This window comes from Phodopus roborovskii, unplaced genomic scaffold (assembly GCF_943737965.1).
Source record: "Phodopus roborovskii unplaced genomic scaffold, PHOROB, whole genome shotgun sequence".
Taxonomy (NCBI): domain Eukaryota; kingdom Metazoa; phylum Chordata; class Mammalia; order Rodentia; family Cricetidae; genus Phodopus; species Phodopus roborovskii.
Window position 1 is genome coordinate 34,146,793 of NW_026126416.1, and position 22,584 is coordinate 34,169,376.

At 43.8% G+C, this 22,584-nt stretch overlaps 2 protein-coding genes across 3 annotated transcripts; one reads left to right on the top strand and one right to left on the bottom strand.

The window, feature by feature from the left end:
• Positions 1 to 1,489: 1,489 nt before the first annotated feature.
• Rpusd2 (RNA pseudouridine synthase domain containing 2) lies at positions 1,490 to 5,873 on the bottom strand. Its single transcript, XM_051183690.1, has 3 exons — positions 5,213 to 5,873; positions 3,679 to 3,975; positions 1,490 to 2,932 (listed from the first exon to the last, which is right to left on the bottom strand). Exons 1-3 carry the CDS (start codon positions 5,855 to 5,857, stop codon positions 2,210 to 2,212), a joined length of 1,665 nt encoding a protein of 554 aa, XP_051039647.1. The 5' UTR covers positions 5,858 to 5,873; the 3' UTR covers positions 1,490 to 2,209.
• Positions 5,874 to 11,938: 6,065 nt separating this feature from the next.
• Ccdc32 (coiled-coil domain containing 32) lies at positions 11,939 to 22,305 on the top strand. 2 transcript variants are annotated; one of them, XM_051183692.1, is made up of 4 exons: positions 11,939 to 12,034; positions 14,179 to 14,416; positions 17,741 to 17,897; positions 21,523 to 22,305. In XM_051183692.1, the coding sequence occupies exons 2-4, from the start codon at positions 14,191 to 14,193 to the stop codon at positions 21,659 to 21,661; spliced, it is 522 nt and encodes a 173-aa protein (XP_051039649.1). In that variant the 5' UTR covers positions 11,939 to 12,034; positions 14,179 to 14,190; the 3' UTR covers positions 21,662 to 22,305. The 2 variants fall into 2 exon arrangements, with proteins under 2 accessions (XP_051039649.1, XP_051039648.1); XM_051183691.1 differs by having other exon boundaries at positions 11,946 to 12,034; positions 14,184 to 14,416.
• Positions 22,306 to 22,584: the final 279 nt, after the last annotated feature.

Below are 22,584 nucleotides of genomic sequence, written 5' to 3' on the forward strand. Positions count from 1 at the left end.
AGCTTCACCTGAGAAGAGGAGAGTTGATGAGTTTGGAGTGAAAGGGCACAATCATAATAACGCTTACTTTGTGGAAGGCAGGGGTTCTGAGCAGAGTAAGTGCTATGGTGGTAATCGCCCTGCCTCCAGTGAACATGCCATTCTAAAACCTGGTCAGTTTCTTCAGTTGTACTGCTTCCATCTGTGCTGTTATTCTCACTATGCAGCCCTGGCAGAGGCCAGAAGAGGGGATCCCCTTCCCTGATGCTGGACTTTCAGGTTGTTGTAAGCCACTCCAAGAGCAGTTAACATCCCTCAGCCTTCTTTGGCGCTTATGTGTGTGTGCTAACCAGAACTCTTTTGCACATTTTTAAATTGGTCTGTTAATTCCTTTGCTGTTGAGAAAGATCTCACATCCAGAATAATAATAATAATAATAATAATAATAATAATAGTACAACAAAAAAACTAAATTCCACGTGAGCTGTTACTTCACATTTACTAGGAGAGATATGATCAACAGAACACATAGAAAAGAGTAAGTTCCCTGGGCACTGATGGCGCACGCCTTTAATCCCAGCACCCAGAAGGCAAAGTCAGGCGAATCTCTGTGAGTTTGAGGCCAGCCTGGCCTGAGTGAGTTCTAGGACTCTCTCTCAAAAGCAAAACAACAAACAAAAAGGAAAAGAAAAGAATGTTGGCAGGAATGTGAGGAAACTGGAACCCTCTGTACAGTGCTGGCAAGAATATAGACTAGTTCAGTTGCCATGGAAAAGTTTGTGTGATTTAATCAAAAAGTTAAACACGATTACCATTCAAGTCAATACACTGAGAACTGACTGAAAACAGGTACTTAAACATCTTGCTTTGTACAGATGTTTACAGCAGCACTGTTTATAACAACTGATGAATGAATATACAGAATTTGGCATACCCATGCAATGAGATACTATTCAGTCACAAAAAAAAGAATGAAATACATATACATACTGTAAATTCGTTCAATCTTAGGAATATTATGCTACACTAATACACAGATGGTTGGGGCTGGAGAGATGGCTCAGTGGTTAAGAGCACTGGCTGCCCTTCCAGAGGTTCAATTCCCAGCACCCCTATGCAGCTCACAACTGCTTTGGGGTATTTCTTTACACTGTGTGAATAAATATCACTGTGATTGGTTTAATAAACAATATGACTGGCCAATAGCTGAATAGAATAAGGTTAGGGAGGAAAACCAGACTAGGAGAATGCTGGGAGGAAGATGGATGGAGTTAGGAGTTGACAGCCACACACAGAGGAAGCAGATGAATGTACCATGCTAATAAAGTATCACCACACAGTAGAAAATAAGTAAGGAATATGGGCTAAAATGTAAGAGCTAGTTGGTAATAAGCCTGAGCTATTGGCCAAGCATTTATAATCAATATAAGCATCAGTGTTTTTCGGAAGCTGCTAAGAGGACACAAACTACTGCCAACACACAACTGTCTTTAACTACAGTTCCAGGGGATCTAAAACCCTCACACAAAGTAGATATAGGCAAAACACCAATGCACATTAAATAAATAAATAAATCTTTTAAAAAAAGACACAAAGGTTATGAATCCATTTATATAAAATGCCTAGAACACACAAATCCATAAAGAATAGACTAATGTTTACCAGAGCCTGAGAGAAGAGAAAGGGGAATGAGTGCTTAATAGAAAATGTTTGAAATCATGACATAAAGTTGCTCAAGTTGGTGAACATAGTAAATGCCAATAAAGTGTATTGGCTACTTTTATGCTATGTGAATTTATCTCAATTTTAAAAAAGGCAAGGCACGGTGCTTCATGCCTGTGTTCCCAGTTGGGAGGCAGAGGTAGGATTCACTGTTCAAAAGCAGCCTGAGCTGCAAAGAGAAACTCAAAAGTACTAAGGGTCTAGGAAAGGAGTTTACCTGTAGAGCACTTGCCTTCCTTGTGAAAGGACCTAGATTCTATCCTGAGCATTGGGGGAAAGGGGAGAGTTGTAAAAAGGCCACTAAAAACAGATTTTAAAAAATGATATATTTACAGACCTGAAAGGCTCCAAATGAGCTAAAGGAAAGAGGTAGCAACAGCAAGCAGGTTCCATTACAGTGAAACCTCATTCTTCTCTAAACCCTGAGTATCAACCAATGGGATTGGCCCCTGCCCCAAGGCCCATCCTTGTTCCACCCAAAAAGCCATTCTTTCATTGGCCACATCCCTCAGTCTTCCTGCCAGTCATCCTGTGCCCAGGCTGGCATGGGTGAGACATACTCAAAGTCTGGTCCTTTATAGCGGAGGGCATGCAGGAACATCACAAGATCCTGGGGCAAGGGATCCTGTCGCAACAGCCGGCACTCTGCACAGAGTGGGTCTGTTTCTTGACTCATAACATCCGCTTTAGCTGCCTCCTCTGGTGCGTCCAGATCCTGAGAGGCTGCCTCGGCTATTCCATCTATCTTCTGGGCAACTGTAGCCAACTCCTCCAGGCTGTCCTTGGCCAACTCTGAAGAGGGGGTGGTAGAACCCATGAGTCCTGCAGCCAGGTCACCTTCACAGAGATCTAGCACATTCAGGCTTTCTTTGGCTTGATGTTCTGCAACCAGATCCCGGAGAAGTTCCTCATCTGTCTTTGGAATGTGGCCACCCTGGCCTCGAGAAGGACCCCAGGCAGTTGAATTGTAGATGGGGTCATTGAGAATGGGGTGGCCCAGGAACTGGAGGTGGACTCGGATCTGGTGAGTACGGCCTGTAAGTGGTCGGCACTGTACCACACTGGAGTGGCCATTGTAGCTCAGCCTCTGGAACACAGTCTCACAGGGCTTGCCCCGGGGATCCACACGGCACACTCCTACCTTGTAAGACACCACTAAGATGGGTTCCTTGCAAATTACCTCCTTGTCAGGGAACTCCCCTTCAACCCGGCATACATATTCCTTCTCCAGCTACAAAGGAGGAAAAGGGGAAAGTCAGTCTAAAGCCAAATCACAGAGTGCGTCAGAGCATCTGAGAGATGATTCAAACCCTAATGCCAGCTTTATCAGTTTCACCACCTCTGAACATTCCCATACCTCATCTAGAAAGTATGACATCAGGGGCTGAAAAGATAGCTCTGCAGTTATAATCACTGCTGCTCTTGCAGAGGACCTGGGTTCAGTTCCCAGCATCTATATGGTTGTTCACAACCATCCCTAAATCCAATTCCAGGAGATCTGTTCCCCTTCTGACCTCCGCAGGCACCATGCATGCATGTGCGACACATACACAGCTGCAGCCAAAACACTCAGATAACATGAATGTATCTAATAAAAAATATAAAATCAGAAAACATTTACCTCACAGGGCTACTATAAGCATGTAGTAAATTCGTTTCTAATGTGTTGGGGATTAAGTCTGGCATGTGCTCAATCAATGCATTATAATCCAGATGCAGAATTCCAAGTCTCAAGATCATACTAACTACCAGCCAATGATCTTACTCACACATCTTCCAACTTTATGCAGTCTTCCTACCAAGTGAGCTCTCCTCAAAACCTGAAACATACAGGACAGTCTGTCTTTGGCCCTTTAGGTGCTGAGCCTCCTCAAAGTAGGAAAATTGTATCTACACCTCAATCTAGAACTCTGTGACCCCTTTCTAACACAAAGCACGTGGGAGCCCAGGAAGCAGCCTCAAGCAGACAAAGCTCACCTGCCGATCCCGAACTTGCTCGTGAATCTTCTCTGAGACTGCAGCTGTCTTTGCAAACATGAGCACTCCTGAGGTGAGGCGGTCAAGCCGGTGCAGTGGGTGTAGCTCCTTTAGTTGGTGTTCCTTTCCTAGGATGAAGATGACCGTGTTGTGTCGGAATCGGCCACAGGGGTGGACAGGAATGGAGGATGGTTTGTCTATAACAACCACGTCTTCATTCTCAGCTAGCAGGCGAATAGGCTCTGCTGTGACTGGTGGCTCATGTCTGTGCACTGTGTTCCGCAAGAAGTCATTGTCCTGTCAAAGACACAGGCAAGCAGTCAGTCTGGAACTAGCAGCCTACAGACAGTCTACTATACACCCAGCTTCCTCTATTCCTTATTGGCATGGAGGAATGGTCACAGCAAAGCCGTAAGCAGAAAAAGGAGGTGTAGTATGATCTCATTTTGTAAAAATACACACAAGCATACATCTAGTGTTGAAAAATACACAATTGGTGAGATTCCAGGTGTTTTCTGGTTTTGCTTCTTTGTATAATCCAGACAATAAAGCTGTACTTCAAAAATTCTTTATTACATTTATGTGTGTGTATGTATGTATAAAGACACATGCAAAGGCAAGAACTTGTGAGTCTTAGTGGCAAGGACCTATACCTGCTGAACTATCTAACCATCTAATACAAATATATTTTTAAAGCAAATGTCCTTTAAATGAGGGGGGGGAACCTCTACATGTTACCTTCAACAATTAACACCGAGCTGTAAGCTCAGAGCTCTAGACTCTACATCTAGATTTGACACAAGCTCACTACCTAACTTCTCTGGGCCTCAGTGAAGGTTACAACAGACCTGTGGTTTTCAAAATCAGTACAGGAGGGGTTATTGCCAAATCTGAAAATTACCATATTCTCCTTACCATCACAGCGAGCCAGTGTTAATGACAGGGGTTTATGGAATTTAAAAAAAGAAAAGCCACAGCACCTGGCTAGTATCTATCCCTGAACTCCTAATTCTATAACATCAGGATTCACAACAAATACCTGAAACGTTCGTACAAGCACACGCTTTGAAAACTGCACTATTGCCTTACTGTGAGGTTCAGTTTCATCACAAAATGGAGTAGCAATACCATACTCCATGTTAGAGAGCAAACATGCTAAACTTTGTGCCTGATACAGTTAAGAACACATGAATGCGAGGTATCTACCATTATTATTTGTATAGACATCTATCGTGCAGGGTAGAAAGTAGGCAGCCCTCTTGCCACAAGGCAGATGTAAAAGGAACATGAAAATTTCCATTTCTGTTTCTTAAAAAACAAGCCACCTTGCTGGGGTGAGTTCTACAGCATGGAAAGCCTGTCTACTTGATGACTTGGGAAGCGGGAACTAAAAGGGTCCCAAGGGAAAATGAGATCGTTCCTGGATTACCATCATTTTACTCCGGCATTTATAAGCTGAATCCGGAAAATAACAAAGCAAAACCTTTCCTCCTTTTCCCAAAGCCTGATTCTAGCCAGCCCCGTTGGACACCACCTTGAGCACGATGCTAAGGTCCTGAACTGGTTCCTCGTTGAGATGCAGGCGTCCCGCCCGGACTGCAGCCTCGTAGTAGGCCAGTGGCTGGGATCGGAACTCGGTGCTGAAGACGTGCAACAGGCTGTGGCCCACCCAGCGACCTTTACAGTAGGTCTGGAAGTCAAAGTAATAGGGCCGAACCTTGCGCAGGCCGCCCTCGAAATAGTAGGTGGTCTCTGCAAAGTGCTCATCGCCAAAGCTGACTCCAGTCCGCCGTTTCTTCGGGGGCGGCACGACCCGTTCCCCGGTGGCGCCTCGCCGCTTCTTCCTCTTGCCTGAGTCGGCGACTGGAGCTGGGGCCTGCTCCCCGTCCCCCGAGACCTGCTCTTCGCCTCCCTGGGCCTGCCCCCGGCTCCCTGGGACCTGGGCCCCCATCGCCGCCGGATCCAGGCCCTCCAGGAGCGGCTCTCTGCTCTGATCGCTACCAGAGTCTCCATTTTGCTGAACCAGAGCCTTCAACCCGCCCGCTGCTTTGGCCTGGGTAGAGAGTTCCTCAGCCATCGCCTCCTTACAGCCACTCCAAGTCCTGGCAAAGCTGTGGGACCAGAGCGCCACCCGCCAATGCACAAGGATCCCTGGGCAGCCACGGACACCCCGCCACATGACAGCCGCCCAACAGCTCTCGGGTCGCAATCTGATGGCGTCATGAGGAAGCAACCAATCAGAGAGACCCAGACAGAGGTGGGGTTTGCAATAAGGGAGCGAGTGAGTTGAGTTGGCAAAGTTAGGAGTCTGAGGATGTCTTCCCTATATTGGCTTATGCAGCAAATGACTGTACACAGACTCCCCTCATCGAAGAGAGCAGAGGTTGTTTCCTAAAGGGAATCTTCGGGAGGGTGCCATGTTAAAGAGTTGGGTGGAAATGATGATACAAACTCCATAGAGTGAAGTACTACTTCCCCGGGTCTGTAAAACTGTTAAAAGTTTACTTGAAACAGGTAGAGTTGGCAAGGCAGCGCACACCTGTAGTCTCTGCGCACAGGAGGCAAAGGCAGAAGTAGCATTAGTTTCATTTCTAATGTTACCCAAGAGCGTGTCTCAAAATAAAAACAAACAAGCAAAATAATAATTGTTGTCTTTTTTTAAAAGCAAACAAGACGGGTAGTGGTGGAGCATGCCTTCAATCCCAGCATTTGGGAGGCAGAGGCAGGTGGATCTCTGTGAATTCGAAGTCGGCCTGATCTACGGAGTGAGTTCTAGGACGGCCGGGTTACAGAGAAACCCTGTGTTGAAAAACAAAATGGATAAATAAAAATAAAAACAAACAAGCAAATAAGCAGGGGAAAAAGGACCAATCAGAATGAAAGTTGCTATGACTATAACTGTACCAAGAACCATTTTGTCTACTATATGCTACAGTTCTTAAATGCAATGTTGTGGAATCCTAGAGTCTCAAGCATTCTGCCATTTAGTTATACCCACTACTACTATTGTATGACTTCAGAAGGTGCACATTATAGTGTGTTATATACCTCAATAAAGTTATTGTGTGTATTATATGCACACACTCCAGAAGCAATATTTTCCATACTTGTCCTGCCTACTAACAGAGCCAAAAGAACTAGAGATGTTCCATTTGACTTCCATAAACTTGTATCCAAAATGGATCAAAAATGCATTGTCAGGGCATTCTCTCTCTCTCTCTCTCTCTCTCTCTCTCTCTCTCTCTCTCTCTCCATCTCTCTCTCTCTCTCTCTCTCTGGTGCTACCGATTTTGTTTTTTGAGATAGTTTCTGTCTTAGATAGGGTTTTCTATTGTTATGAAGAGACACCTTGACCACAGCAACTCTTATAAAGACAGAATTTAATTGGGGTGGCTTGCTGACAGCTTCAGAGATTCAGTTCATTATTATCATGATTGGGAGCATGGCAGTGTGCAGGCAGATGCAGTACTAAAGCTGAAAGTGCTATGTCTCGCAGGCAACAGTAAGCCAACTAAATGTCACATTGAGGGAAAGATGAGCAAAAGAGACTTCAAAGCCAGCACCCATGGTAATACACTCCAACAAGGCCACTCTTCCTAATAGTGCCACTCACTTTGGGGGCTATTTTCTTTCAAAGCAGCACAGTATCTCACTAAAATTACAAACATGCACTACAATGCTCACCTTATTTATGTAAGCTCTGGCGATCAACTTCAGGTCTGTGTTGCATGGCAGGCACCTTACCAATGGAGCTATCTCCCCAGGATGCTACAGTTCTTAAATGCAAAATGCTATCATTTATTTTGGCTAACTTCACTGAAGAGGGAATTAAGGAAAGGATATTGGTGCCTTTTAGAATTCATAAAAAAGCTAAAGTATAAACTCAGCAAAGATACCAAGTCAAGGGAAGCAAAGTCCTCTGGAAACTCCCAGTTGCTGGAAAAGAAACCCAGCTGGGATGCTGCTACTTTGAGATGTGCTGTTGTGCCAAACTTTCTGCCTTACACCTTTTTGTCTCTTGAAAAAAATCTCTAAGTATCTTAGCCTCTTTCTGTTCCTATCTCAAGATCCAGAATCCTACAAGTGAGCCTTCCTTCCACCAAAAAGGGACTAATTCACTCTATTTACAGAGTGCCTATAAATGGACTATAATCCTGTTTAGTCTTCACAGAGGGATTCTTTCAAATAGGTAGACATTTGGATGCTAGTGTCTACAAACTGGACAACTGTCTATTCAAATTCAAGAATGTGAGCATGAACTTTTTCATGTACATTTATGATATTGTGATATAAACATAATGTTGGCTTAGACTATTCTTATCTCGTGTATTAGCATTTTGGAGAAGATCAAGAGAAGCTTTTTAGCTAAATTCTCCTTATCAAAAGTCCCACAATGCCAGGCATGTAATGAATGCCTGTAGCCCTAGCCCTTGGGAGGTGGATGTGGGAGGATTGGGAGTTTTAGGTAGTCTTTGACTACATAGTGAGCTCAAAGCTAGCCTAAACAAAGGTCTCCTCAAACCAAGTGAAAGACTGAAGATATTAGTCTTTCTCCAGAGCAGACTGAAGTATCTGAAGCTACAGAAGTCCTTAAGATGAATGCCAGATTCCTAATCACCTGCTTTTTGAAAAGAGGTTAAATTTTCCACTGGTTGTACTTCAGAACAGAATTTTTTCAAAAGGAAACCATTATCTCTTTAATGAGTGGTCTTATTAAGAACTTTATGGACTGGAGAGATGGTTCAGCTGTTAAGAGCACTGGCTGCTCTTCCAGAGGTCCTGAGTTCAATTCCCAGCAACAAGAAGGTGGCTCACAAGCATCTATAATGGGATCTGATGCCCCTTTCTGATGTGCAGGTATACATGCAGACAGAGCACTCATACATGGAAGAAAGAAAGGGAGGGAGGGAGAGAGGGTGGGAGGGAGGGAGGGAGAGAAGAAAGAAAAGAAAAAAGAAATTTACAATGAGAGTTGGGCATAGTGGTGCATGCTTTTCAACCCAGCACTAAGGAGGCAGGTGGATCTGTTTGAATTCAGCTTGATCTACACAAAGAGTTCCAGACAAGTCAGAGCTACACAATGAGACTCTGGAAGAGAGAGATACACAGACACACAGACAGAGAGAGACAGCAAGAGGAAAGGAAAATAATCTTACAATGATGGCAACACTTTATCCAAAGAAAGTTGTACATAAACAGGCTTTCGGCATCATAGAGTTTCTGCAAACTCAGCTTGACCTGATCCAAGCCTTCTTGAGTCATAACCATGTTTGCCTCTGAGTAACTTTAGTTGGCTTTCCCCACATTTCCTAGTACACTGTAAGTAAATTAAATTACATGTGGAGCTTTATGACTGGATCCCTGCACACCCAATGCCTGATTCCTTCATATTGGGTTATGAAAAGCGGGTATGTCCTACCTTGAAGTCATTTTGCTTTTGTCAGAATAAATTTCCATTCTTCTGACTGGAATTACAGGTATCCGTCCACTGGTCTTTTGCCACACTTCCATCAGCAAGACCCTTAAACTCTATACCATCTGGGGCTTTCCACCTCTCTCTTCAGTCTATTGCAACTTGGAGCCAGATTTTTATACTGGATTGTTCTGGCACAGAACTGGGGGAATTAACAAATTAATCCAATTAAAACAAAGAATAGTGACTAGCAAAATTGTTGGATGCAAAAACAAATTAAAATCTCCTCCCGCTAGTCTTGACTTTTGAACAGGAGTCTGCACTTCAGCCTGATCATCACCTGGTTTCTCTGGAAGGCTTGAGAAGCACTAATATAGAACATGCCAGGGAGCTGTACTTTATGGATGTCTGGCATCTTCTGAACTCATTTAAAACTTTTAATATAATTGAGTTTTTTCGTGTTGGAGATCAAACCCAGAGTGTTGCACATACTGAGAAAATGTTCTACCACTACACTATACTACCAGACTCTGCCCTCTTCTTTTGAGGAGAGAAACTCCTGACATTACATTATTGCCTCCAAGAGGTAGAAGCCACAAACTGGCTATGATGGTTCCTTTTGACTGCCAACCTTTTTGGATGGAGACACACCCAGGAGGTTATTTTTTACTCATCGAGCATCTTCGAGCATCTGTATTAGTCTAGCAGACTTTTGGGTATGTCACTGAGGGCACTTCTGGGGGGGCAGGGTTGATATGTGGTACAGAAGCAGAGGTAATGACAGACCTGCTCAAGATGGAATAAAAACAGAAAAAGAAGAAAGCCCAAACCATCACTGATGGACACCAGGGTCCACCACACGAGTCAGATTTGGAGACTTGAATGAATTGGTTGTGTTCTAAACTGTTAATTTGTGATTGTATATTTAAGAAAGTGTACTCTTTCAGCAACTGTGTTATTCACAGCTACTGTTTAAAGGTGTCTCATCCTGGCATCCAGATATCTGTGAGAACAAATTGTAAATCAAGACTGTGTTTGGAAGCCAGGCAATGGTGGTGCGTGCCTTTAATCCCAGCACTCTCGAAGCAGAGGCAGGTGAATCTTTGAGTTCAAGCCCAGCTTGATCTACAGAGGGAGTTCCAGTACAGACAGGGCTACACAGAGAAACTGTGTCTTGAATAAACAAGGAGAGAGACATAGAGGGGGGGAGGAAGGAAAGAAGGAAGGAAGAAAGAAAGGAAGGAAAGATGTGTGTTTGGTGGGCATTCAATCATTGTAAAGAGTGTCTGTGACTCGGGAATCCATGGCATACACCTTAATGAAATGCTGGAACCCCTATTCCCATGCCCCTTTCTGCGAACCAGGTACACCAGACTCCTTTCTTCTGCTCTGTGAGTAAACATTGCCACACTTCCTACAATTCATAGTCTAAGAACATTTACAGATGTGAGCAACAGAGTAGTCTGTGGTGGCACTTGCACATGATAGTAGTTTGCTGTCACCTTTGCCATAATGATGGGATTTGGACATATCTCAAGACAATATCCTCAGCCAGGCTACTGTACCTGGTGTGTTTCATCACATCTTTCTTTGTGATAGAGTGACAGCCTCAGAACTGGGAACAGTGGGGCTCAGTGTTGAGAGTGCTTGCAGAGGACCAGAGGACCACATTCAGTTCCCAGCAACCCCATCAGAACTCTCACAACACTTGCAAATCCAGCTCCAGGGCATCCAACCACCCTCTTCTGACTTCTACAGACACCAAATGGAAGATATACACATGAAAAATTGTTTTAAATCATTGGGAACAAGGAATAACTAAAGGAACATGTTGGTAACCTTTGGAGGATGTGTAAGATAACTTTACTTTCAGATAGGATCTTTCCTTGTAGTTCAGGTTGAACATGGAACTAACTGACATACCTCATGCTGGCCCTGAGCTCCGCAACTGCCTGCCTCAGCTCTAGAATGCTGCGGTTACAGGCATGCACCACCATGCCTGGCTATTGCAGGTGTTATAAAACACACACACACACACACACACACACACACACACACACACACACACTCCTCTCTCTCTCCTCTCTTTCCTCCCCACACTACCCTCATCCTCCATAATTCTTTGGCACCATTAGTAAATTTGTCTGTTTCTCTGGTGAACACCCTCCTACACTAAGCTGAAAGGATCTTGGGCGCCCATACCCAGTCTTGTGTGTCCTGTGTGTCCTAAATTCACATTCACAATACCTAGAGCGGAGTAGGAGCTTGGTATTTTTTCAACTAAATAAAGGAATGTCTCAGAAGTTAGTGAATGAGGCCCTGATGTTCTGTGTCACTGACATGCTCTAATGTGGGGTAGCCAAGGGGTAAAGACAACACAAATATTCATAGAATTGTCTAGGAGGTAAATGATACACGACTTATTTTCCCCAAATCCGTATTTTTACCCAAGACTGGGAAATACACAGAAAACAGTCCAGGCAAGGACTGGTGGAAAGAGCTGAGCCTAAAGCCTCGGGGCTTTGCGAACCACCTAGGTATGGGAGACAAGCAGGCACCTTCTTTCAGAAGGATTTTAGAAATCAAGACTTCTGGGGACCAAGAAAAGTCTAGAAAACTGGCTTCCCTATCCGAGTCGGGATGCCTGGGTGGAAAGCTGGAACTCTGGGACCTGCCAAGAATCAATCTTGTCTTGGAGAGGAAACTCTGGAAAAGCGATTCCACCGTTCCCTGGCAACTACTAGTTCCGCCCACCGACAGCCCGCCCTCTGGGCGTCACTGACTCGATTCTACCAATCAACTCACAGGATGCCAGAAAATCAAGCATCAATTGGAAGGCTCCTGGATTCCGTCATTCAGAGACTCCGCCCCTCACTGCTTCTTCCTGACTGCCAGCGACAGAGCAGAGCCGGGCGTTTGGAGACTGCTGGGCAGGTGATTGCGGTAGGTGAGGGGCCACGGTGTCCAGTGTCTAGCATCTCCTAAGGCCTGACCCCGGAACACAGCTGAGGGTATCAGGAACCGGATCATCAAGGCCAGTCAATTCTTGAGGCCTGTGGTGACTGAGGCCTGGGATCTGGACACATGGTTTCCTCTGCTGTTCTGGACGTTCCGGGGTCAGGGACTTGCAGGCTCCCTGGTGAAAGCAGACCTGGGGTTTGTGTGTGTTCACAGGACTTCGATGGAGGATCTGTGCCTCTTACTTTGGGCCCTCGCGCTGTCTAGAGTGGAATTTTTCAGACTTTACCCTCGTCAGCTTTCCTGATCTTTAAAAGCCCTCTTGCAAGAAGCTGTCGACCTAGTCTATAAATCTAGATGGTTATGGAAATCCCTAGGCTCTGCGCGTAGCCCTTCTCATCAGTCTCAGCGTGGGCGGCTCAGTGTGTTTCCCAAGCAGGCAGTGTTGGTGCTGGGTAAAAATAAGGACTTTGGAAGCAAAATATCAAATACCAGCGTTGCAGCTTTGAGCAAACTACTCGTTCGATCTTATTTCTTCTTCCCGCTTCGTCCTCGTCTTTTTCCTGCCTCTCTTCCTTCTTCCTCACCAGTTTCTGGAGTTCATAATCTTTCTACCTCAGACGTCTGAGTGCAGGCATCACAGATGTGCTCCACCACACCTAACTGTGTCTGTAAAATTTTGAAAATGCCTCTTTTCAGTGTTTTTATTCAGTGCTAATTATCTGGTTGATTACACATTGCATACATTTATTGAATTATCACACTTTTACTACATAAATATGGGCAATTAAAATAGTAATACAAAATTAAGTGGTAAAGAGTATGAATAGGGGTGTGGAGGAATTTGAAGTATATAGCCCAGCTGCTACTGTAGTGAGTGAATGTCCATGCATTAGGAGAGGACTCGTTGACAGACAGTTTTCACCAAGCAACATTTTTGCTGTTTTCTTATGTAAGACTGTCAGTTTGTGCCCTGCTGAAGACAGGCTTTAATTGACTGATGATGGAACAGCTGTGTGTTGGAGATCTGAAGGGAAGAGTGTAGCTAGCTACTTGTGCACAGTGGAAACAACACAGATATTCTTTGTTTGTTTGTGTACTTGCTTGCTTGCTTGCTTTTCCAGATAGAATTTCTCTGTAGTTGTGGAACCTGTCCTGGAACTGTCTCTGTAGACCAGGCTGGCCTCCAACTCAGAGATTCACCTGCCTCTGCCTCCCAAGTGCTGGAACTAAAGGTGTGCTCCACCAACTCCTGGCTAACACAGATATTATTGTGTTTATTGAATATATAAAATGCAGGGCTGGGCTGTAGCTTCTCCCACTCCTTGATGGGTTCTCATCCTGCAGGTTAAGGCCATCTGGAGGCAGCAGACTCTTCTGCCCAGTCAGCTGTAAAGCCCTGGGCTCCTTTAATGCGCTTCTCAGACTCCTTCACAGATTCGGGGTGTGTGTGTGTGTGTGTGTGTGTGTGTGTGTGTGTGTGTGTGTGTATGTGTGAATTTTTTTTTTTTTTTTTTTTTTGACATAGGGTCTCACAATGAAACCCTGATCTGGAACTTGCTATGTAGGCCAGCCTACAGACTCATAGTGATCCCCCTGCCTCTGCCTCTGTTGTACTGGGATTAAAGGTGTGCACCACCACACCTGGCTATACTATATTTTTTTAAAGACTTTTTTTATTTTATATGTGTTTCGCCTGCATGTATGTATGTGCACCACATGCATGCCTCGTGCCCACAGAGCCAGAAGAGGACATTGGATGCCCTGGAACTGGGTTAAAGATGGTTGTAAACTGCCTTGTGGATGCTGAAGACCGGACTCTAGACCTCTGCAAGAGCATCTGGTGCTCTTAATCTCTGAATCATCTTCCTTCCTTCCTTCCTTCCTTCCTTCCTTCCTTCCTTCCTTTCTTTCTTCCTCTCTCTCATTTAATTAGAGACAAAGTCTCACTGCGTATTCTTGGCTGTCCTGGAACTTATGGAGATATGACTGCCTCTGTGTCCTCCCAAGTTCTGGGTCTAAAGGCATGCGCCACAGTCAGCATCATACTGTATTGGAGCTAGTCTTTACTCACTGAGGTTTTTTTTTTTTTTTTTTTTTTTTAATTTTGTTTTGTTTTGTTTTTTCAGCTCAGACTGCAAATGAAAATGTTTGAGAGTCTTGACTCTTCAGCTACAAAATCTGGCCGGGATCTCTGGGCTGAAATCTGTTCTTGTCTGCCAAATCCTGCCCAAGATGTTGCCGAGAATGCCTTCTCAGACTCCTTTATGGATCCACATCCTGCAGGGGAAGGCCACATGGAGCCAGTCCAGCCAGCTAAGCCCTGGGCTCCCTTGCATGATTCAGAAGTGTATTTAGCATCTCTAGGTAAGTTCTCTGTTTCTCTGTCTCTGTCTGTCTGTCTGTCTCTTTCCCCTCCCTTCCCTCTCTTCTGCCCTCACCCTAGCCCTTGTGCTTTTTAGGTCTCATGTAGCCCAGTTTGGCTTTGAACTTGCTATGTAGTTGACCTTGAACTTCTGAACCTCCTGCCTTCACCTCCTAAGTGATGGGATTACAAGGGCAATTGCCCACACCCAGCTTCCCTCTGCCCCTTTATACTTTTTAACTTGTATATAAAAACCATAACAATTCTAAATATTAACTATATTAGCATTGTTAAATGATCCCATCTTGTAGAGAGTAATGACAAGGACAGTAGGATTGATAGTTACTGCCATGACTAATACTCTTTTGCCTAATACTCTTTTTTGCAGTGTGTTAAGCAATTATGCCTCCCCACACACACACTTTTTTTCCCCAGAGACAGGATTTTTCTATGTAACAGCTCTGACTCTCCCAGAATTCACTTTGTAGATTAGGCTGGCCTTGAACACACTAAGATTTGCCTCCTGACTACTGAGATTAAATTCATGCACCACCATGCCTGGCACCTTTTTTCCTAAAAAACAAAAATTAATTAAATGTTAGATATTCATCACTCCTCTTACTTCCTTCAAGAAAATTCCATAGTTATTAACCTGTAGGGTGTCTTTCTGTGTTTGTTTGTTTTATGGGTGAGTTCATGCTGGCATGTAATGTTTCAGTTCATCTCTACAAAGTATACTGTTTAAATCAGGATAAATCTATTTCCCTAAATGTTTTTCATTATGGTAAAAGCCATGTGTCCCAAAACCAAATCTAGAAATTACTATTTGAAGAAGTTTAATCCCATGGAGTTTTTAAATATTTTATTATTTTTACAGGGGTGGGAGTCAAATCTAAGCCCTCTGTTAGGTATGTGAAGGACACAAAGAAGGGTCAGAGCTCAGGTGATTGCTAGCAAATATCTAGGGAGAACAAAGGGAGTTCATTAATGATGGCTAGAGGAAAAGGTATGAGAAAAATGCAGTTGGAAAGACAGAAGACATGATGTGGGATCCTCGTGAGATGTGTGAGCGAGCCAGCCGAGAAGAGTAGCGTCTGCTGTCAGGGCCAAGGGATGAAAGAGTTCTGTTTGTGGTAGACAGAACATCTGCTCCACAGTGATAAGAGGCAGCAGCCTGGGAAAAAATCAGATCCTTTGGCTGGTAGGTAGCACATGACCAGAGCTTATAAGAAACACTCTTGGATCTGGGCAGTAGTGGCACTTGCCTTTGATCCAATCCCAGCACTAGGGAGGCAGAGGCAGGCTGATCTCCAGGCTTGAGGGCAACATGGTCTACAGAGCAAGTTCCAGGACAGTCAACACAGAGAAACCCTGTTTTGAAAAAGAAAGGAAGGAAGGAAGGAAGGAAGAGAGAAGGAAAGGAAAGAAAAAAGGAAACACTCTTGGGGACGATGATGATGATGTTGATTGGTGAATAAAATTAGTTGGAAAGTTAAAGTTCTACTGGCCTTTCCTAAAATCTGTTAAGAAACTAACTGGTAACTAAAAGTTCCTTGAGAGGAAGCTGAGAGCCTTTTTGCAGCCCAGAAAAGAATTAGGTGATTGTTGTTTGGAATAAGCCAAAGTGCCTGGGTCAGCCTGCCTATTAAAACCACACGCTTGGGAACCTGGCAAGCTCATTCTAGCTTCAAAGAGTACCTATTCCATGACAACTAAGGCCAGACAACTTGAAGATTGTTTTTATTGCCAAATAAACTTATGCCGAAAAGAATCCACTGAAAAGTGCAATAGTAAAAAAAAAATTAACCAAATAAATGTTAGATGCACACTATCCTTTTTATGTCCTTAAGGGAAAAGAAACATTAATGTTTATCAGCTTCAGGTATTTCACATGGGTGAGCTCTTGCCTGTGACTGACAGAAATTCAAAGTGTTTATTGTTTTGGTCAGTGGCTGTTAGCTGATGTAACATTTTTAGAAATGGAAACAAGACTACACATTAAAAAATTTCCGTTGGTTCTCAAATTGATGTCCATCCTTCAAGCAGCTATCAGTCACTTGTTGTTTTGAATATTCCTTTCCTGGGGAGATGGTGTCTACCCCTTCCTTGTGGGGTCCCACTGACAAGACTAAGTACTATAACACGGAAGTTCACCCTGGGGAACCAAATGGTGTGTAGGGCTTGTTTAAAGGGCATAGGTGAAGGGCCACTTACAGGAGCATGGGTGACCCCAAAGCAGCTAAACCTGAAAATCTTCCAATATGGATGATGCCTTTCCCCAATAGCTGTGTAGATGGAGTCCCCCTGAGTCAACCTCCCCCAGCCCATGTAACACAGCACTTCATGAGGCTCCTACCCACATGCAACAGGACAGAATGGCTGAAAGGGCAGGAAGGTGAGAGCCAGACTCTCACCATGACATATGTAGCTTGTCCTTGACTAGAACATTACAAAGTACATGACTGAATTATACAGTTGAAGACTAAATTAAGGCAGAAAGTAATGGTGATGTCATTCTTTGTGTGCTTCAAAAGAGGTCTCCTCAACAATTAAAATGCAAAGAAGAGTAATTAAGCATCTATCAACAGGAAGCCTTGTGAATCACTCTCAAAGGGATTACAAGATATTTGTTTTTATTAGGATCCAACATCCAGGCCACAAATTGAGGAACTTTTGAAAATGTTGGAAGACATTTTTCTTTAATCAAGAATTTAATTCCACATAGACATCCTAAAGGTCTCTTATTATTGCATTCCCATCAAGTCAGTTTTAGCATCTAATGAACCACTGGGTCTCTTCATTTTCTCTAACGCTTTCTTATGACGGTTGGAAACCACTTCATGTCCTTGTAACTAGAAGAAAAACCACTTGAGACATTGCTTTCAAGGAGTTGAAAACAGGAGATGAAATACACATGCCAAGCCAGGGAAAACAAGCATTCCTTAGAGAGACACCTGCTGGGCTTCCATGATTTAAAAAAAAAAAAAAAAAAAAAAAAAAAAAAACAGAAAAGAAAAGAAAATAAAAACCTGGCTCCTTTTCTAGGGTTAAACATTTACTTGAGATAGTGAGGGATTGGAAAAGAAACATTCAGTCAGCTTTCATTTTTCCTCTAAAATGAGGGCTTTGTTTTGTTTTGGTTTGGTTTTTTGTTTTGTTTTGGTTTGGTTTTCAGCGACTGGATGTGTTCATCAGTAAAAGGGTTTTTTGATGCTGTTGTTTTCTGGTCTGTTGGGTTGGATATTTGAGACAAGGTCTTCTGTAGCCTGGCCTAGCCTTAAACTTGCTGTATAACTGATATTGGCTCATACTCTTTTCTCTCTCAGAGAAGAAACTAAGAAGAATCAAAGGTTTAAATGAGGAAGTAACTTCCAAGGACATGCTTCGAACTCTGGCCCAAGCTAAGAAGGAATGCTGGGATCGGTTCCTCCAAGAGAAGTTAGCATCGGAGTTTTTTGTGGATGGACTTGATTCTGATGAGAGGTAATTGACAGCTGATTTCACTGAGTGTACTTTCATTCACTAAAGAACTCAGAGACAGTGATATCACAGTACTGGCATCAGTTTATACTCATGTCTCTTTGAGCTGAAATCAGCCCTTGGAAGATTGTCCAGTTTGCCCTTAGAGCAACAAAAGATTTTTAGAATGACAAATACCCTCAGCTACATTTTGGCCACAGATTAAGTAGATTTGAGGATGAACCACTGTCTTCATTTCTAAGGATATGATGCCCTGGAGACGGGAGTAGGAAAGCAGTAGCTGGAACCATGTTTTCTTAACTCCTAAGCTCCATGCCATAGACCTTTTGTCCTATTAGAGCCACTCAATAAATGTGTGTGGATCAGCCAGGCAGTGGAGGTGCATCTCTTTAATCCCAGCACTCAGGAGGCAGAGGCAGGTGGATCTCTGAGTTTGAGGCCAGCCTGGTCTGCACAGCCAAGATTACACAGAGAAACCCTGTCTTGAAAAAAAAAAAAGTGTGTGGTTCAAACAAATTTTTCATTTTGTTTTGTTTTTCAAGACACGGTTTCTCTGTATTGCTTTGGAGCCAGGCTGGCCTCAAACTCACACAGATCCACCTGCCTCTGCTTCCCGAAGGCTGGGATTGACACCACCAATGCCCAGCCAAACAAACACATTTTTTTAAGCATCTTTTATGTAATGACACTGCTTGGTGCTTGAGGATGGTATTGGTTACTTTTATGTTGCTGTGATAAGACCTTGTGACCAAGACAACTTGCAGAAGGAAGGGTTTATCTGGGGCTTCCAGTTCAGAGGGGAAGCATGACAGCAGGTAGGCATGGAAACTGCAGATGGGAGCAGAAAGCTGAAGGCTTACATCTTGAGCCACAAACAGGATGCAGAAAGAGTAAACTTGAGATGATGGGAGGCTTTGAAACCCCAAAGCTCTCCCTCAGTGGTGCATATCTTCAAGCAAGACCACACCTCCCAATCCTCTCCAAACAGCATCACCAACTGGAGACCAAGTGTTCAAATGTCTGAGTATGAGAGAGAGAATTTCATTCAAACTATGACATTTCACTCCCTGGCCCTCATAAGCTCATGACTATACCATAATGCAAAATGCATTTAGTTCAACTTTGAAAGACCCCGTGGTCTTACAGTCTCAACTCAACGCTGTTTTATTTATTTATTTTGTTGTTGTTGTTTGTTTGTTTGTTTTTCAAGACAGGGTTTCTCGGTATTGCTTTGGAGCCTGTCCTGGAGCTAGCTCTGAAGACCAGGCTGGCCTCAAACTCACAGAGATCCACCTGCCTCTGCCTCCCGAGAGCTGGGGCTAAAGGTGTTCACCACTAACACCCAGCTCTCAACACTGTTTTAAAGACCAACGTCTCTGAAACCGAAAGCAGTCTCTTTACTGTGGCCCTCTGTAAAAATCACTGACCTATGCTAGGTTCAGTGGGAGAGCCTGTCTCAAAGGAATAAGGTGGAGGCTGATGGAGCAAGACACTGGATGTCTTCTTTTCACCTCTGAGTGTATCCTAAGGGCCCTGTACCTGCACACACATATACCACACATGTGCATCACACACACACAATTTAAAAAATTGGTGGGAGAAATAATTATAATTTTTTAAGTAAAGTCCTTAGGGGAAAATGACTTTAGCTCACAACACACAGTTAATATTGATTTTGAAAGTCCCACTGTGACATGTAAAGATGCTTCTGGTGGAATCAAGGCCAATATCTGAATAAAATATCATCATCATACTTCATACATTTTTAATCAGCATACCCTCAGACCCTTCAGAAATCAGTATAACATTTTTAAGGTCATCCCAACTACTCTCAGAAGGCTTACAAGATAGATTTTTTTCCTATTTGTAATGGCTCAACATAAGTGAGTCTGAAACTTCCCCAAACAGACAATTTGAACCTACAAAGATTTCTGACCCATTCATACTCTACTTGGCATACTCTGCTCCAACTCTAAGACTTTGGCTGGGAGTGATGGTGTATGCCTTTAATCCCAGCACTTGGGAGCCAGAGGCAAGTGAATCTCTGCGTTTGAGGCCAGCCTGGTCTACAGAGCTAGTTCCAGAACAGCCAGGACCAGAGAAACCCGGGCTTGAAAAACAAAACAAAAAAAAAACAAAACAAGCACACACACACAAAAAGAAACCAAAACTTTCTCTTGCATAGTCAAGAAAGAATTCCTTCTCTCTGTAGTCAGACTACTCTGCTTGTGTAATCACACATAAAACTAAGTGAGCTCCCCCTTTTGTTTTGACTTTCCCTTTTCTATAGAAATAATTGAACAGTTCCATAAAAAGGGTGGTAATGAAGAGCAAATGCCTTTCACCTGATTCTCTTGAGCTGTGGGTATTAATCAGCCTACTGCTTAACCTGACCTCTAGCACTGGGCTCTGTTCCTCTTACATCTGTAGGAGTACTTCTGTCATTTGGCAGAACAAGATGGGAAAACATAGCTATGGGAAACTATTGGGAAATAGTAACTTAGTTAGGCTTTTGTTTTCATACTCAAAATTTGCATTTTAAACAGGCAAATTTGCATTCCATGAGGGCCAGGTAAGAGATTCCTCATGTGAGAGATGCTACTGTTAAACACACAGTCCTATGGCTTTATGCTTTTTGTTTCTTTGGTTAGTTGGTTAGCAATGTGGTCTCTTTCTGTAGTCCAGGCTGGCCTTGAACTTGTGACAGTCCTCCTGCCTCAGCCTCCTGAGTGCTGAGAACTGTGGGTGCGAACCACCAATACTTAGCTGCTACGTGTCCGTGTCATTAAAGAGCATAGCATGGAGTTCATATTATATCTAGTCATTTATATGTTACTGTGAATGTGTAATAACTATTGATCTAGGATCCTGGGTGCTTAAGGGAGGTGGGAGGGAAACAGGAACATGACAACTGACCAGCCCCGCCTCTCTCCACAGGCAAATGAAAAGAGCACTTGGTGGAACATTGGATGCTCAGATGTTTCTATCTAGGGTCTTTTTATTTTTTTCCACCCTTGGTTTGGAGACAGGGTTTCTCTGTGTAACAGCCCTGGCTGTCCTGGAACGTACTTTGTAGACCAAGCTGATCTCTAACTCCTTGAGATCTGGCTGCCTCTGCCTCCAGAGTGCTGGGATTAAAGGCATTTTAATCATCCCGCTCCCAAATTACTGTTCTTACAAATAAACTCTGTTAATGTAATTGAGACACACGCTGTCTAAGTAGAAAAGATCTATTTTTCCATCTCACCCATAATTTGGTATTTATTTGTTTCATTCTCTTAACAATTTCTCTCCTTTTCAGATTTGAGGAAAAAAAGATAAAACTGAGGCACAAGCTCTTTAGCTATTCTCCTCAAGCCTTCAGAGGCCCTGCTATGAAGGGGCTCTTGCGCTGCTTAGAGCCAAAGTGCCCACTAGGGGGTAAATGGCGCTGTTGAGCTGCCGGGATGCGCAGCTGTCAGAGCAGTAGCACGTTGTCGGTTGTCCGTTGTCCCTGCGCCTTAGCAGGGAAAAGCAGAGGTGGGAAGCAACTGATGGTGGGCGGGAAGGCAATATTTGAGTAACAGAGCTAGTCATTAAGTAATTAATCGGCGAGGCCTGACCTAGTCATTCTTCTGCTCTTTTGTAGCACCTTGGAACATTTCAAAAGGTGGCTTCAGCCAGATAAAGTTGCCATCAGCACAGAGGAGGTCCAGTTTCTCATCCCTCCAGAATCGCAGGCGGAGAAGACAGAGGCCGGGGACAAGCCAGCAGCAGGAGAACAATAAATTACACACACATAAGCCAAGCAGCTGTCTGAGGCCCTGGGGGAATGGTGGAGAGCTTGACAGCATGGCAGCAAAGAGAAATCCAGGGAGAGAAAATGCCCAGACTTCCAATCCACAAAGCAAACAGCTGCTGGCCCCTGAGGGCTTGCTTGGAACTGGCATGTGTGAGCTCTGTTGCTGCAGGTTAGAGGTTTGCAAGGATCCAGCGAAGAGCAGGGTGTGAAAGTGCTGGGAGACACTGGGGCTCTTGTATATAATGTACCGGTTAAGCTAACCATGTTTTTTTCTCACTTCCAGGTGTTCCTCTGTGTGTGTGTGTGTGTGTGTGTGTGTGTGTGTGTGTGTGTGTGTGATGCATTCCAAAGCTAAGTAGTCAGGAGCAGGTGTAGCCAAGGAGAGTGAGGTCAGCCTCCTGGAGTCCAAGCCCCCCGTGGAGCTTTCTCACATACTCATCGTAAATAGAAGGACTCAAGGGAAACGGGCTTTTCTATGTTCTTTGTGTCAAAAATGGGGGGGGGGGAGTGTGAAAACGTGGGTGTTTGTATCTGTGTAGATATATATTCTATTTTATGGCTTCTCCCCCAGCCTCTTTCTGTATCAAGTTCCAAATTAGACTTGTAAATACAGTTTAGTGTTTGACACAACTCTTGATTAGTTCCAAACTTTGCTCCCTGTGGCAACTTTCCCAACTGAGCTTGCATTTACTGTTTATTGTGTTGTTGTTCGTGTGAAGCTTGAGTTGTCTGTATAAAACTCTCATTGGAACAACTGTGTAGTGTGGGTGGTACTGTTGGCCCTGGAAGGAGGAAAGTAAAGACAGAGGTATGCTATGGAAGGGGGCTAGAAGCCTTTGCCAGCCTCTTGTTTTTGTATGTTTGTTAAGATTTACTTATTTGGCCAGGCATGGTGGCACATTTTAATCT